Consider the following 15943-nt stretch of genomic DNA (forward strand, 5'->3'; position numbering starts at 1 on the left):
TTTTGAGACAGAGTCTCGCTCTGTCGCCCAGGCTGGAGTGCAGTGGCACAATCTAGGCTCACTGCAAGCTCGGCCTTCCAGGTTCACGCCATTCTCCTGCCTCAGCCTCCCGAGTAGCTAGGACTACGGGCACCCGCCACCACGCCCGGCTAATCTTTTGTATTTTTAGTAGAGACGGGGTTTCACTGTGTTAGCCAAGATGGTCTCGATCTCCTGACCTCATGATCCACCCGCCTCAGCCTCCCAAAGTGCTGGGATTACAGGCGTGAGCCACTGCACCCAGCCATCATGGAGTTCTGATGGGATCACTCCTCTCCTCTAAGACCTTCGGTGGCTCCCACTGTCCATGTCCCAAGATCTGAACTTCAGGACCCAACACCGTGTAAACCTCACCCTCTGCCTCTCTTATTTCTCTGGGCTCTGGGTGATGTCATGGGAGTCACTCACCTGTTCTGGACCTAAATCTACACATCTGAACACACATATGCACACACACACGTGCATGCATGCACACACACACGCACACACACGCATCCATGCATGCATGCACACACATGCATGCATGCACACAAGCACACACACGCACGCACACAAGCACACACATGCACACACGCATGCACACATGCACGCACATGCGCACACACGCACACACATGCACACATGCACGCACATGCGCACACACGCACGCACAGCTGCTGGCAGACATTGGCACACTGTGTGGCCTCCACCGAGAGCATCTTCCCCCTGTCGCATGGCTCCAGAAAGCGGCCCCCAGCCCCAGCCCTCTCTAGCCTCCAGGGGAACTTGTATTGGAACAATCCGTGTCTCTTTCTGACTCTCCAGGCTGGACCTGGTCTTCTCCATATTTAGATCCTTCCCAGTTCTGCTCCCACAGAGCACCATGGATTGCGATTGTCCCAGCTCCGTCCACCTTTCTCAGACCCACAGTGAGAGCCTCCTAAGAGCCAGGTCTGGTGTCGATGGGTCTCCTTCCTCACCAAGGCCAGCCCGCGTCCCGCAGTCCCAAGGCACCTCCCAGATAGGACACAGAGACTGACTTGTGGAGGTTCACGCCCGCAGGACGGGGACGAACCAGATCCAAATCCGAGACCCCAGCACCCAGCGGAGGGTCAGGAACTGGAAACTGTTTCCTATGCAGGAAGGTATGCTTTCAGGCTGAGAATTGAGCTCACTACATACGACACGGCATCCTGGGCTCGATCCATCGTGGAAGCGCTGCTGAAGTAACAGTCTGGTGTTGGGCCAACTGTGAACCTTGTAGTTTTGACAAATGTCTCTTGGTTTGCATTGCGACACTGGCACTGGCGGAGGGTGGGGGGGGGTGCATGGCAACTCTCCGCAGGATCTTGGCAACCATTTTATAAACCTAAAATGATTCCAAAATAAAAAGTTTATTTTAAAAAATTAAGTGACTTCAAATCAGTCATGGCAGGACAAACCTGAAGGGTAGGCCGGGCGCGGTGGCTTAAGGCTGTAATCCCAGCACTTTGGGAGGCCGAGGCGGGTGGATCACCTGAGGTCAGGAGTTCCAGGCCAGCCTGGCCAACATAGTAAAACCCTGTCTCTACTAAAAATATAAAAATTAGCCAGGCGTGGTGGCACACGCCTGTAGTCTCAGCTACTCAGGACACAGAGGCATGAGAATCACTTGAACCCGGGAAGTGGAGATTGCAGTGAACTGAGATCGGGCCACTGCACTCCAGCCTGAGCAACAGAGCAAGACCCTGTCTCAAAAAAATAAAAATAAGCTGGGTGCGGTGGCTCATGTCTGTAATCCCAGCATTTTGGGAGGCCAAGGCAGGTGGATCACCAGGTCAGGAGATCAAGACCAGCCTGGCCAACATGGTGAAACCGTCTCTACTAAAACATACAAAAATGAGGCCAGGCGCGGTGGCTTAAGCCTGTAATCCCAGCACTTTGGGAGGCCGAGACGGGTGGATCACAAGGTCAGGAGATCGAGACCATCCTGGCTAACACGGTGAAACCCCGTCTCTACTAAAAAAAAATACAAAAAACTAGCTGGGCGTGGGGGCGGGCGCCTGTAGTCCCAGCTACTCAGGAGGCTGAGGCAGGAGAATGGCGTAAACCTGGGAGGCGGAGCTTGCAGTGAGCTGAGATCCGGCCACTGCACTCCAGCCTGGGCGACAGAGCGAGACTCCGCCTCAAAAAAAAAAAAAAATGAGCCAGGCATGGTGGCGAATGCCTGTAATCCCAGCTACTCGGGAGGCTGAGGCAAGAGAATCGCTCAAACCAGACAGTTGGAGGTTGCAGTGAGCCGAGATCGCACCACTGCGCTCCAGCCTGGGCGACAGAGCGAGATTCCGTCTCAAAAAGGAAAAAAAAAAAAAATGAAAAACCCTGAAGGGTGGGTGCAACCGTCCCAGAAAAAAACAGGGGTCTGAAGTCCCACTGTGGCCCAAGGCTTGGGGACTTCGGAGTGGGGCTTAATCTCCCTGTGCTTCGAGCAGGGAGGCACCCACTGGCCTGTATTCCTACTGTGTGCTTTCAAACGATTTGTATTGTTATTCCTGTCTTTGGAATCAGGAGCCCACCAGACCCTCCTCCCTCAGACCCAGGAGTCCAGGTCCACAACCACCTCCTCCCTCAGGCCCAGGAGTCAGGGTCCTGTGTAGAAAATGAAATCATCTCTGGACCCCCCCCCGCCTTGACCCCACCCAGCTGCCCCATCAATGCCCCATTGACAGGTCAGACACAAGTGCTTGGAGAGGGGTGTGCAGGGGATCAGATGCTGGGGTCTTGTTTGGGGAAAGAATGAGACAATGAGATTCCAGAACGATGCAGTGTGGGATGACCTCAGACTTAGGGGGGCGGGAAGCAGGTGGTGGAGCAACTGGGAAGAGAGGGGCCTTGAGGGGGGTAGGGGAGGCCTCAGTTCTGTGCCTGAAAACTTCAGATGGGTGGGGGAAGCTAAGGCCTGGACTCCTGGGTCTGAGGGAGGAGGGGCTGGGGCCTGGACTCCTGGGTCTGAGGGAGGAGGGCCTGGGGCCTGGACTCCTGGGTCTGAGGGAGGGGGAGGCGCTGGGGCCTGGACTCCTGGGTCTGAGGGAGGAGGGGCTGGGGTCTGGACTCCTGGGTCTGAGGGAGGAGGGCCTGGGGCCTGGACTCCTGGGTCTGAGGGAGGGGGAGGCCCTGGAGCCTGGACTCCTGGGTCTGAGGGAGGAGGCACTGGGTCTGGACTCCTGCGTCTGAGGGAGGAGGCGCTGGGTCTGGACTCTTGGGTCTGAGGGAGGAGGGCTTAGCTCCTGGGTCAGGGTATTCGCCTGACCACAGCCAGTTCCAGGAGTCATCACACGGTGTCGCTCTGCTCCCAGTGGGGACAGAAGGGGCGGGCCGAGGGGCGGGGCCTTACGACCCCCAAAGTCGGGGCGGGGTCTTGGTCCTGGGCAGGCGTCTGCTGGCATGGGCCCTAAGTGCCAGGCACTGACCACAGCCGGCGGCCGAAGGGTCAGGCGGGCCTTGGAGGAGGTGAGGTCTGGAGGTCTGAGCCTAGGTTGGGAGGTGGGCAAAGTGCCCTGGCCTGAGGTGGGCAGCACCTGAGGGTGACTGCGCCAGGTGGCCCGAGTCCTTAGTCCCTCAGGGGAGCCCGGGCTGCACCTGGAGGCTGTAGAGCGGTGGAGGGTGAGGGAAACAGAATCTGGGGGTCCTCAGTCGTGTGAATTATGAGGCTCCGGGAGAGAGGTGGGCTGGGGGCCTGGACCCCTGGGTCTGGCGGAGGAGGTGCTGCAGGTCTGGGTCTGAGGGAGGTGGCTGGGCTGTGAAAGTGCGACCCCAGGCCTGTCAGGAGCTTGGGGACTGATCCCGAGTGCTTGGTCCCATGCAGGACCCAGCCATCCCAGGCCCTCTGCACAGCCCGCCCTCCCAGCCCTGAGCCCAAGAGCACCTGTTTGTTCTCAGGAGACAGAGGCTACTCATCCACCCCCAGGGCCCAAGTCTGTTTGCTTTGGAAACAAGATGGGGGAGTCTCAGTGGGGATCTGGTTCATCTTTCAATGTCAGGGTGGCGGGTGGCGGCTGCGGCACGCAGGGATGTGGGGGCAGGGACATCTGTGACCTAGGGTTTGAACTCACACCAGAGACTGGCTCCCCCGCCTCTCACCAAGAGGGAGACTGAGTCACAGTTAGAAGTGCGATGAGCCCCCAGCCCCTCCTCCCTCAGACCCAGGAGTCCAGACTCCCAGCCCCTCCTCCCTCAGACCCAGGAGTCCAGACCCCCAGTCCCCTCCTCCCTTGGGCCTGGGACCTGAGCCTGGGAGCCCCTCTCTGTCCTTGCAGAGATGCCCGGCAAACAGTCTGAGGAAGGGCCGGTGGAGGCAGGGGCTTCGGAGGATAGCGAGGAGGAGGGTCTGGGCGGCCTGACGTTAGAGGAGCTCCAGCAGGGCCAGGAGGCTGCCCGGGCGCTGGAGGACATGATGACGCTGAGTGCTCAGACCCTGGTCCGAGCCGAGGTGGACGAGCTCTACGAGGAAGTCCGTCCCCTGGGCCAGGGCCGCTATGGCCGTGTCCTTCTGGTCACCCATCGTCAGAAAGGTACCAGGCTGTGGGGTCCGAGGTGGCAGGGTTCAGCTAGGGGTGGGGCACAGGCCTGGGGTAGCCCAGGCTGGGGAGGCTGGTAGGCCTGAATCAAGTCTTACCTCTGCCTTCCAAAACTGTGTGTTTTTTGTTGTTTTGGTTGGTTGGTTGTTTTTGAGACAGCGTCTGGCTCTGTTGCCCAGGCTGGAGTGCAGTGGCACAATCTCACTGCAACTTCCACCTCCCAGGTTCAAGTGATCCTCCTGCCTCAGCCTCCCATGTAGCCAGGATTATAAGCCTGCACTACCACAGCCAGCTGCATTTCTGTGTGTACATTTTTCTTTTTTAGTAGAGATGAGGTTTCCTATATTGGCCAGGGTGGTCTTGTACTCCTGGCCTCCAGTGATCCGCCTGCCTCAGCCTCCCAAATTGCTGGGATTACTGGCATGTAATCCTAGCCACGGTGCCCCGCCAAAAACTGTGTGCTTTTTAAGGAACTCCCTTGCCCTCTCTGAGTCTCAGCTTCCTCCTTTGAAAAACGTGGGTAATGATTTCTACTTGGAAGAAGAGTTGATCCTCTGAGTGTATGTGGATTGCCATAGTTACTGGGGGTGTATGTGGATTGCTCTGGTTGTTGGCGGTGTATGTGGATATGTTCTGGTGCTGGGGGTGTATGGTGGAACTGCGTAGTTGCTGGGGGTGTATGGTGATTGCCTGTGGTTGCGGGGTGTATGTGATTGCCGTAGTACTCGGGGGTGTTGTGATTGGTTCAAGTTGCTGGGGTGTACGGATTGTTCTAGTTGCGGGGGGTGTAGTGATTGTTCTTGGTGCTGTGGTGTAGTGTTGATTCGGTTCTAGTTGCCTGGGGGTGTATTGGATGCTGGCTGCTCTTTTGCAGTTGCGTATGTGGATGCTGGGTAGTTGCTGTGGGTGTAATTGGATTGTCTAGTGCTGGGGTCCGTATGTGATTTGCCCCTCTGGTTGCCTGGGGGTATTGGATGCCTCGTAGCTTACAAGGGGTGCGAGCGAGTCGTATGTGGATTGACTTTGGTTGTTGGCGGTGCGTATGGGATTGCTCTGCGTTGCTGCGCGCTGTTATGCTGGATGCCTCGCTATTGCCTGGGTTATGTGGATTGCTTCTGGTTGTTGCTCGCTCGCGATTCCGCTATGGCCTGGGGTTGAAAAATGTGATTGCCTGTAGTTGCTGGGGACAATGCTGGGGAAGACAGAGCTCCGTGCTCAGGAGCCTCCTGTGGCAGCTGTAGTGGTCACCGTGGGATGATGCAGAGTGATGCTGTCTGCTAAGCACTTAGCAAGGCCGGCACACAGTGGGTGCACAGAACAGCTCCCCACTACCCTGCAGCCTTTCTACCAAGCGCACACACAGCCTGTGTCCTTCCATGAAAGAGAAAATAGGGAGGCAACCTGAGGTCGGTCAGTTCAGGGCACGTCTTTTGAGGCCAGCCCTGTGCTGGGGGGTCAAGCAGGCAGGGGACCCAGAATTGAATCAGAGCCAGTCCCTGCCTTCAAGAACCTCATAGCATGAATGCAGAAAAAGTGTGCATTCTTCTGCTGGGGCTGCCATAACAAAGGCAGCGGCTTCCACAACAGAACTTTTTACTTTCTTCTTTCTTTTTTTTGAGATGGAGTCTCGCTTTGGTGCCCAGACTGGAGTGCAGTGGCACAACCTCCGCCTGCCAAGTTCAAGCGATTCTCGTGCCTCAGCCCCGCAAGGAGCTGGGATTACAGGCACCTGCCGCCATGCCCGGCTTATTTTTGTATTTTTAGTATTTTGTATTTTTAGTAAAGGGGTTTTACCATGTTAGCCAGGCTGGTCTTGAACTCCTTACTTCAAGTGATACCCCTGCCTCGGCCTTCCAAAATACTGGGATTACAGGCGTGAGCCACTGCGCCCGGCCTTTTTTCTTTTTCTTTTCTTTTCTTTTTGTTTTTTTGAGATAGGGTCTTGCTGTTGTTCAGGATGGAGTGCAGTGGTGCAATCACAGCTCACTGCAGCTTTGACCTCCTGGGCTCAAGAGATCCGCCCACCTCAGCTCCACAAGTAGCTGAGCCTACAGCCGCATGCCACCATGCCCGGCTAATTTTTAAATTTTTGTTTAAAGATGAGGTCTCACTGTGTTGCCCAGGCTGGTCTCAAACCCGCCTCAAGTGATCCTCCTGCCCCAGCCTCCCAAAGTGCTGGGATTATAGGCGTGAGCCACCGCACCTGGCCAACAGCAGAGCTCTGTTTCCTCACAGCTCTAAAGGCTGGAAGCCCGAGATCAAGATGTCAGCAGGGCTGGTTCTCCTGAGGCCTCTCTCCTTGGCTTGCCTTTGGCCATCTTCTCCCTGTGTCCTCACATAGTCGTCCCTCTGTGCGTGTCTGTGTCCTGATTTCCTCTTCTTTTTTTTTTTTTTTTTTTTTGGGAGGGGGTTTGGCTTTTTCGCCCCGGGTGGGGTGCAGTGGCCAGATCTCAGCTCACTGCAAGCTCCGCCTCCCGGGTTCACGCCATTCTCCTGCCTCAGCCTCCCCAGTAGCTGGGACTACAGGCGCCCGCCACCTCGCCCGGCTAGTTTTTTGTATTTTTTAGTAGAGACGGGGTTTCACCGTGTTAGCCAGGATGGTCTCGATCTCCTGACCTCGTGATCCGCCCATCTCGGCCTCCCAAAGTGCTGGGATTACAGGCTTGAGCCACCGTGTCCGGCCGATCTCCTCTTCTTATGAGGACACCAGTCACATTGGATGAGGGCCTGCCCACTCTAGTGACCTCATTTTACCTCTTTAAAGACCCTCTCTCCAAATACAGCCACATTCAGCAGTATGAGGGGTTAGGACTCCAACATACGAGTTTTGGGGAGACACAATTCAGTAATAACACAGAGGACAATAATGCAGCCACGCAACAGCACACCTCGGGAAGAGGCGCAGACTCAGAGATCCAGCCCTGGGTGCTCACAGAGCCGGAGGCATGAGCAGTAACGGGCGGGGGCGTTGTCAAGGAGGCCCCTCCACAGGCGTTTCACTGAACCTGCACCTGGAGGCCTCCAGCACACCTGCCTCTGGGCTGCACGATGCTGAGGCCCTGAGCATGTCACTGTCGTTAGGAAGCTCAGGGCACTGTGGGAAGCGCAGATGGGCAGGGATCGCCAACACTGGGTGGCGTGGCCACGGCGGCAGCGATCGAGCGCGCTGTGAACACACAGAAGAGACGTCACTGCATCTGGCTGGGGAGTGGGTGGGGGCGGCCGGTGTTTTCGATAAGGAAGGATTTATTTATTTATTTATTTATTTTTATTTTATTTCATTTTTTTGGAGACAGAGTGCAGTGGCACAACCTCAGCTCACTGCAACCTCCACCTCCCGGGTTCAAGCAATCCTCCTGCCTCAGTCTCCTGAGTAGCTGGGACTACAGGCATGCACCACCACACCTGGCTGATTTTTGTATTTTTAGTAGAGATGGGGTTTTACCATGTTGGCCAGGCTGGTCTGGAACTCCTGACCTCAAGTGATCCACCCACCTTGGCCTCCCAAAGTGCTGGGATTACAGGCATGAGCCACCGCACCCAGCCTTTCTTCTCCTTCTTTCTCTCTCTCTTTTTTTTTTTTTTTTTTTGAGATGGAGTCTTGCTCTGTCACCCAGGCTGGAGTGAGTGCAGTGGTGCAATCTTGGCTCACTGCAACCTCCGCCTCCTGGGTTCAAGCAACTCTCCTGCCTCAGCCTTCCTGACCTCAAGTGATCTGCCCACCTCAGCTTCCCAAAGTGCTGGGATGACAGGTGTGAGCCACCGTGCTGGGCCGATGAGGGAATTTAGCCCAGTCACACATGGCCTTGTGATGGGAAAGGTTGCACCCTGGCAGCTGATGGCTCAGAAATCAAAGAAACCAAGCTGGGCGCAGCAGCTCACACCTGTCATCCCAGCACTTTGGGAGGCCAAGGCAGGAGGATTGCTTGAGCCTAGGAGTTTGAGACCAGCCTGGGCAACATAGCGAGACTGTCTCTACAGATTTTTTTTTTTTTTTTAAACTTAGCCAGTTAGCAGGAATTTCTGGTGTCAGGGAAAAAACAAATTAGCTGGGTGTGCAATTAGCCCCGTGTGGTGGTGCACGAATGTAGTCCCAGCTACTTGGTAGGCCTGGGCAGGAGACTTGCCTGAGCCCAGGAGGTGGAGGTTGCAGTGAGCCACGACTGTGCTGCGCACTCCAGCCTGGACGACAGAGAAAAACCCTGTCTTAAAAAAAAAAAAAAAAAAAAAAAAAAAAGGGGGGGGGGGGGGGTAGTGGCTCATACCTGTAATCTCAACGCTTCAGGAGGCTGAGGCAGGTCATCACCTGAGGCCAGGAGTTCGAGACCAGCCTGACCAACACGGTGAAATCCCATCTCTACTAAAAATATAAAAATTAGCTGGGTATGGTGGCAGGTGCCTGTAATCCCAGCTACTCGGGAGGCTGAGGCAGGAGAATCGCTTGGACCCGGGAGGCAGAGGTTGCAGTGAGCCAAGATTGCACCACTGCACTCCAGCCTGGACAACAAGCGTGAAACTGCATCTAAAAAAAAAAAAAAAAAAAAAAAGACAACATCAGAAGTTCCTGTCTTCGGGGAGTTTAGCTTCTAGGAAGTCGTTTCCACCCGTGACAAAATCCACAATTCCTAACTGGCTTTCTTGCCCAGTATAGGTTCCCTTTCCCCCAGGTGTCTCAAAAATATCTTTTTGCCTCAAACGTGGGTTTGCTGTCATGAGAAGCCAAACAAGGTCATTGGAGAAATTTCATGGTATCCCTCCATCTCCATGGCTATGGGCTTGTAAGAAAGCGGGGTAGAAATTCACCACATACTGTTATTGTTTTATTTAACTTTTTAGAGATGCCACCACGCTCAGCTAATTAAAAAAAAATTTTTTTTTTACTCTGTTGCCCAGACTGGAGTGCAGTGGCACAATCTCGGCTCACTGCAACCTCTGCCTCCCGGGTTCAAGCAATTCTCCTGCCTCAGCCTGCCGAGCAGCTGGGATTACAGGCATGCGCCACCACAACTAGTTTTTTGTGTTTTTAGTAGAGAAGGGGTTTCACCATGTTGACCAGGCTGGTCTCGAACTCCTGACCTCAAGCAATCCACCCGCCTCAGTCTCCCAAAGTGCTGGGATTACAGGCGTGAGCCACAGTGCCCGGCCTTTTTAAAACTTTTTTTTAGAGATAGGGTCTCACTGTGTTGTCCGGGCTGGTCTTAAACTCCTGGCCTCAAAGGATCCTCCCGCCTCGGTCTCTGAAAGCATTGGGATTTCAGGCCTGAGCCCCCGGCTGGGCCCCAGCGTGCTGTAACTATTGGCACTGCTGGTGATGCTTGGGTGGCTGTGCTGTTAGGGTGGGCTCTGGAGGGAGGTGGGAGTTGGAGGAGATGGAGATGGCCTATGGGAAACAGTCCAAGCTGAGGGACCATCGGGGGGACCACAGGGGAACAGAGCAGCTGGCCCAGGTGGCCCTTGGCTTCTGCACACCTCCCACACTTGTCCCTCTGCCCCAGGCACACCCCTGGCACTGAAGCAGCTCCCGAAACCCCGCACGTCCCTCCGCGGCTTCCTGTACGAGTTCTGTGTGGGGCTCTCGCTCGGCGTGCACTCAGCCATCGTGACAGCCTACGGCATTGGCATCGAGTCAGCACAATCCTACAGCTTCCTGACGGAGCCCGTCCTGCACGGGGACCTCATGGCCTTCATCCAGCCCAAGGTGTGTAGGCAGACCCCCAAGCCGCCTTCGAGTGCCTCTCCTGCCTCACAGGAACGTCCTGAGCAGCCTGGGCCACAGGAACCACAGCCACTGCGTTGGGCCTTCCCTACCCTCCCCTACCCCCTGGAGGCTCCTCATGGGGCCCACAGGACTCGTGGAGTTGTTAGGCCTCTTTGGAGTTCATAGACATCACAGAACCCACACGATACACTATGGAGACTCACCAGGCAGCATCAGGTCACACTGGACCCCAATCAAGTCACAGGCCCTACAGGGTCACCCGAGGCCCCGCTTAACCTACAGGCCCTACAGGGTCACCTCAGGCCCCACTGAACCCACAGGCCCCATGGGGTCACAGTAGGCCTTATGGGGTCACCCTAGGCCTCCTAAACCCACAGGCCTCACAGGTCACACTCGGCCTCGCGGGGCTATTCACCGTCTTCCTTACCGGCCTCCTTAGTGTCCTGGGCCTGCTTCCTGGGCAGAGGAGAGGCCCCGCGGTCTCGGTTGCCTTCCGTGGCCTCGGGGCACTGGGCCGTGACCCCTCTCCCCGCAGGTGGGCCTCCCACAGCCCGCAGTGCACCGCTGCGCCGCCCAGCTGGCCTCCGCCCTGGAGCACATCCACGCCCGCGGCCTGGTGTACCGCGACCTGAAGCCGGAGAACGTCCTGGTGTGCGACCCGGACTGCCGGCGCTTCAAGCTGACCGACTTCGGCCACACGAGGCCTCGCGGGACCCTGCTGCGCCTGGCCGGGCCGCCCATCCCCTACACGGCCCCGAGCTCTGCGCGCCCCGCCCCTCCCCGAGGGCCTGCCCATTCAGCCCGCCCTGGACGCCTGGGCGCTGGGCGTCCTGGTCTTCTGCCTCCTCACCGGCTACTTCCCCTGGGACCAGCCCCTGGCCGAGGCCGACCCCTTCTACGAGGACTTCCTCATCTGGCAGGCGTCGGGCCAGCCCCAGGACCGTCCTCAGCCCTGGTTCGGCCTGGCCCCGCGGCCGACGCGCTTCTGTGGGGCTGCTGGACCCTCACCCCGAAGGAGGAGCCCTGTGAGCTCCATCAGGGAGCACCTGGGGCGCCCCTGGAGGCAGCGGGAGGGTGAGGCTGAAGAAGTGGGAGCGGTGGAAGAGGAGGCTGGGCAGTGAGGAGGCCCCGGGGATGCAGAAAGGGAAGCTGCCCCATCCAGGCCTCCAACGCCGACGGCTTTTGGTTTCTCCTCTGTGTGTTTTCATCCATGGGGCTTGGGATTCCCCTCTGCGTCCTCCTCCTCCCTCCTCTCTGCAGGCTGCATGCCCCCCTGGGTCCATGGGGCCTCAGACCTCTGCATGTCCCTCCATACCTGCCGCCAACTTCGCCAGGGTCTCAGACCTCCGCGTGTCTCTTGGTACCTGCCGCCACCTTTCTCAGGGCCTCTGCACTCGCTGTTTGCTGGGTACACTTTAGGCTCATCCCTTCATCCCTGCGTTTTCATTTTCTTTTGAGACAGGGTCTCCCTCTGTCTCCCAGGCTGGAGTGCAGTGGTGTGATCTCTGCTCACTGCCGTCTCGAAATCTACAGCTCAAACAATCCTCCTGCCTCAGCCTCCTGAGTAGCTGAGACTACAGGCATGTGCCCCACTCAAGGCTAATTTTAACATTTTTTTAGAGATGGAGGGATCTTGCTATGTTGCCCAGGTGGGTCTCAACTCCTGGCCTCAAACAATCCTCCTGCCTCAGCCTCCTGAGTAGCTGGGACTACAGGCGTGCGCCACCATGCTCGGCTAATTTTAAAATTTTTTTTAGAGATGGTGGGGGGTGAGTCTTGCTATGTGGCTCAGGCTAGTCTCAAACTCCTGGCCTCAAGTGAGTCTCCCACCTTGGCCTCCCACAGTGCTGGGGTTACAGCTGTGCATCCTAAACGCTAACTGCCTGCCTCCTCATCCCCCCACTCTATTATTTCTCTAGAACATGCATCCTCTTCTCACTGCATGGCTTACTTTTATGGTTATTTTGTGAGTTCCTGGAGTTGAGGGTCTTTGCCACCTCCCATTTGCTGACGGACTCATGGACTCAGCCATGGCCTGCAGCAGGGGTCAGGAAATGTCTGTTAAATAAATGAACCCGTCTGGTATGGCGCGGCCTCCCCTCCGTCCGTCCTCCCGCCGTCCTCTCTCCTTCTCTCCGGCTGGGTCTCCCTCCCACGTGGCACCACCCTCTCTGTGATGTGTTTTGCCTTCTCTCGCCCCAGCCACTCTGCAAATAAACTCCGTCTGGCACTCAGATCCCAGTGCTGCTGCGAGTCTGTCTGCTCGGGAACGAGAAGGGGAGTTTGCATCAGAGGGCAGGTGGAGGGGCGGGAGGTGCAGAGGTGGAGAGACAGAGACACAGAGACACAGAGAGCAGGGAGAGATGGAGAGAGACAGAGACACATACACAGAGAAACAGAAATGGGGAGAGAAAAGAAGGAGAGATGCAGATAGAGAAACACACACACAGAAAAAGAAACAGGTGGAGGAAGAGAGAGAGAGAGTGTCAGAGAAACAGAGAGACACAGACACATACAGAGATAGAGAAACGGGGAGAGAGAGAGAGAAACAGAGAGATGGAGAGAGACAAACACACAGAGAGAGATGCAGACAGAGAGAGAAAGAGAGGAAGGGGAGAGAGAGACGGAGGGGTGAGGATGAGCCGCCTGAGCTCATGGTGCTGCCTGAGCCTCCCCACTGTCCTGTAGGGTATCCTGGCCGCAGAGCTGTGGGCAAGAGGGAGTGAGCCACTTGCTTCTAAGAATCCCTTTCCTTTACCAAACCAGTTTGTGTGCTAACAATGGAATGAAAATACGGTCCTCAGAGCTTCCATCAAGGAACTCTATATGCATTTGTGGATAAGTGTGTGAGTGCGTGAGTGTGTGTGCATGAGTGTGAGAGTGCGTGTGTGTGGGAGTGTGCGTGTGCATATGTGAGTGTGCACATATGTGCAAGTGTGAATGCCATGGGAGCATGAGTATGTGTGCACCAGCGTGAGTGTGCATGTGTCCGTGTGTGTGCACGCAAGTGAGTGTGCATGATTGTGCACATGTGCGAGTGTGACTGTCCTGTGGGTGCATGAAGTGTGTGCATGTGTGTGATTGAGTGTATGTGTGTGCATATATGAGTACAAGTGTGCACATGTGTGCAAGTGTGTGTGAGTGTATGCATGTGCATGTGTGAGTACAAGTGTGCACGTGTGCAAGTGTGAAGGTCATGTGTGAGCACTAGTATGTGTGCACCAGTGTGAGTGTGCATGTGTCGCCAAGTGTGTATGTGTGCATGTGAGTACGTGTGCACATGTGTGCAAGTGTGACTGTCATGTGTGAGCATGACTATGTGTGTGCCAGTGACTCCCTGTGTCTCCGCCAGTGTATGTNTAGGCCTCCTAAACCCACAGGCCTCACAGGTCACACTCGGCCTCGCGGGGCTATTCACCGTCTTCCTTACCGGCCTCCTTAGTGTCCTGGGCCTGCTTCCTGGGCAGAGGAGAGGCCCCGCGGTCTCGGTTGCCTTCCGTGGCCTCGGGGCACTGGGCCGTGACCCCTCTCCCCGCAGGTGGGCCTCCCACAGCCCGCAGTGCACCGCTGCGCCGCCCAGCTGGCCTCCGCCCTGGAGCACATCCACGCCCGCGGCCTGGTGTACCGCGACCTGAAGCCGGAGAACGTCCTGGTGTGCGACCCGGACTGCCGGCGCTTCAAGCTGACCGACTTCGGCCACACGAGGCCTCGCGGGACCCTGCTGCGCCTGGCCGGGCCGCCCATCCCCTACACGGCCCCCGAGCTCTGCGCGCCCCCGCCCCTCCCCGAGGGCCTGCCCATTCAGCCCGCCCTGGACGCCTGGGCGCTGGGCGTCCTGGTCTTCTGCCTCCTCACCGGCTACTTCCCCTGGGACCAGCCCCTGGCCGAGGCCGACCCCTTCTACGAGGACTTCCTCATCTGGCAGGCGTCGGGCCAGCCCCAGGACCGTCCTCAGCCCTGGTTCGGCCTGGCCCCCGCGGCCGACGCGCTTCTGTGGGGGCTGCTGGACCCTCACCCCCGAAGGAGGAGCCCTGTGAGCTCCATCAGGGAGCACCTGGGGCGCCCCTGGAGGCAGCGGGAGGGTGAGGCTGAAGAAGTGGGAGCGGTGGAAGAGGAGGCTGGGCAGTGAGGAGGCCCCGGGGGATGCAGAAAGGGAAGCTGCCCCATCCAGGCCTCCAACGCCGACGGCTTTTGGTTTCTCCTCTGTGTGTTTTCATCCATGGGGCTTGGGATTCCCCTCTGCGTCCTCCTCCTCCCTCCTCTCTGCAGGCTGCATGCCCCCCTGGGTCCATGGGGGCCTCAGACCTCTGCATGTCCCTCCATACCTGCCGCCAACTTCGCCAGGGTCTCAGACCTCCGCGTGTCTCTTGGTACCTGCCGCCACCTTTCTCAGGGCCTCTGCACTCGCTGTTTGCTGGGTACACTTTAGGCTCATCCCTTCATCCCTGCGTTTTCATTTTCTTTTTGAGACAGGGTCTCCCTCTGTCTCCCAGGCTGGAGTGCAGTGGTGTGATCTCTGCTCACTGCCGTCTCGAAATCTACAGCTCAAACAATCCTCCTGCCTCAGCCTCCTGAGTAGCTGAGACTACAGGCATGTGCCCCCACTCAAGGCTAATTTTTAACATTTTTTTAGAGATGGAGGGATCTTGCTATGTTGCCCAGGTGGGTCTCAACTCCTGGCCTCAAACAATCCTCCTGCCTCAGCCTCCTGAGTAGCTGGGACTACAGGCGTGCGCCACCATGCTCGGCTAATTTTTAAAATTTTTTTTAGAGATGGTGGGGGGTGAGTCTTGCTATGTGGCTCAGGCTAGTCTCAAACTCCTGGCCTCAAGTGAGTCTCCCACCTTGGCCTCCCACAGTGCTGGGGTTACAGCTGTGCATCCTAAACGCTAACTGCCTGCCTCCTCATCCCCCCACTCTATTATTTCTCTAGAACATGCATCCTCTTCTCACTGCATGGCTTACTTTTTATGGTTATTTTGTGAGTTCCTGGAGTTGAGGGTCTTTGCCACCTCCCATTTGCTGACGGACTCATGGACTCAGCCATGGCCTGCAGCAGGGGTCAGGAAATGTCTGTTAAATAAATGAACCCGTCTGGTATGGCGCGGCCTCCCCTCCGTCCGTCCTCCCGCCGTCCTCTCTCCTTCTCTCCGGCTGGGTCTCCCTCCCACGTGGCACCACCCTCTCTGTGATGTGTTTTGCCTTCTCTCGCCCCAGCCACTCTGCAAATAAACTCCGTCTGGCACTCAGATCCCAGTGCTGCTGCGAGTCTGTCTGCTCGGGAACGAGAAGGGGAGTTTGCATCAGAGGGCAGGTGGAGGGGGCGGGAGGTGCAGAGGTGGAGAGACAGAGACACAGAGACACAGAGAGCAGGGAGAGATGGAGAGAGACAGAGACACATACACAGAGAAACAGAAATGGGGGAGAGAAAAAGAAGGAGAGATGCAGATAGAGAAACACACACACAGAAAAAGAAACAGGTGGAGGAAGAGAGAGAGAGAGTGTCAGAGAAACAGAGAGACACAGACACATACAGAGATAGAGAAACGGGGAGAGAGAGAGAGAAACAGAGAGATGGAGAGAGACAAACACACAGAGAGAGATGCAGACAGAGAGAGAAAGAGAGGAAGGGGGAGAGAGAGACGGAGGG

At 56.8% G+C, this 15943-nt stretch overlaps 1 protein-coding gene and 1 pseudogene across 1 annotated transcript; both read left to right on the forward strand.

Moving 5' to 3' along the window:
* Positions 1–3407: 3407 nt before the first annotated feature.
* On the forward strand, positions 3408–11574 carry LOC108542551 (serine/threonine-protein kinase SBK2-like). Its single transcript, XM_017892603.1, is given in 5 exon segments — positions 3408–3507; positions 4314–4568; positions 10070–10272; positions 10829–11052; positions 11054–11574. Coding segments are annotated over 4 exon segments (1041 nt in total). The 5' UTR covers positions 3408–3507; positions 4314–4315; the 3' UTR covers positions 11415–11574.
* Positions 11575–13822: 2248 nt separating this feature from the next.
* Positions 13823–14816, forward strand: LOC108542506 (serine/threonine-protein kinase SBK2 pseudogene; annotated as a pseudogene).
* Positions 14817–15943: the final 1127 nt, after the last annotated feature.

Source organism: Rhinopithecus bieti, unplaced genomic scaffold, assembly GCF_001698545.2.
Source record: "Rhinopithecus bieti isolate Rb0 unplaced genomic scaffold, ASM169854v2 scaffold_22436, whole genome shotgun sequence".
In the NCBI taxonomy this organism is placed as follows: domain Eukaryota; kingdom Metazoa; phylum Chordata; class Mammalia; order Primates; family Cercopithecidae; genus Rhinopithecus; species Rhinopithecus bieti.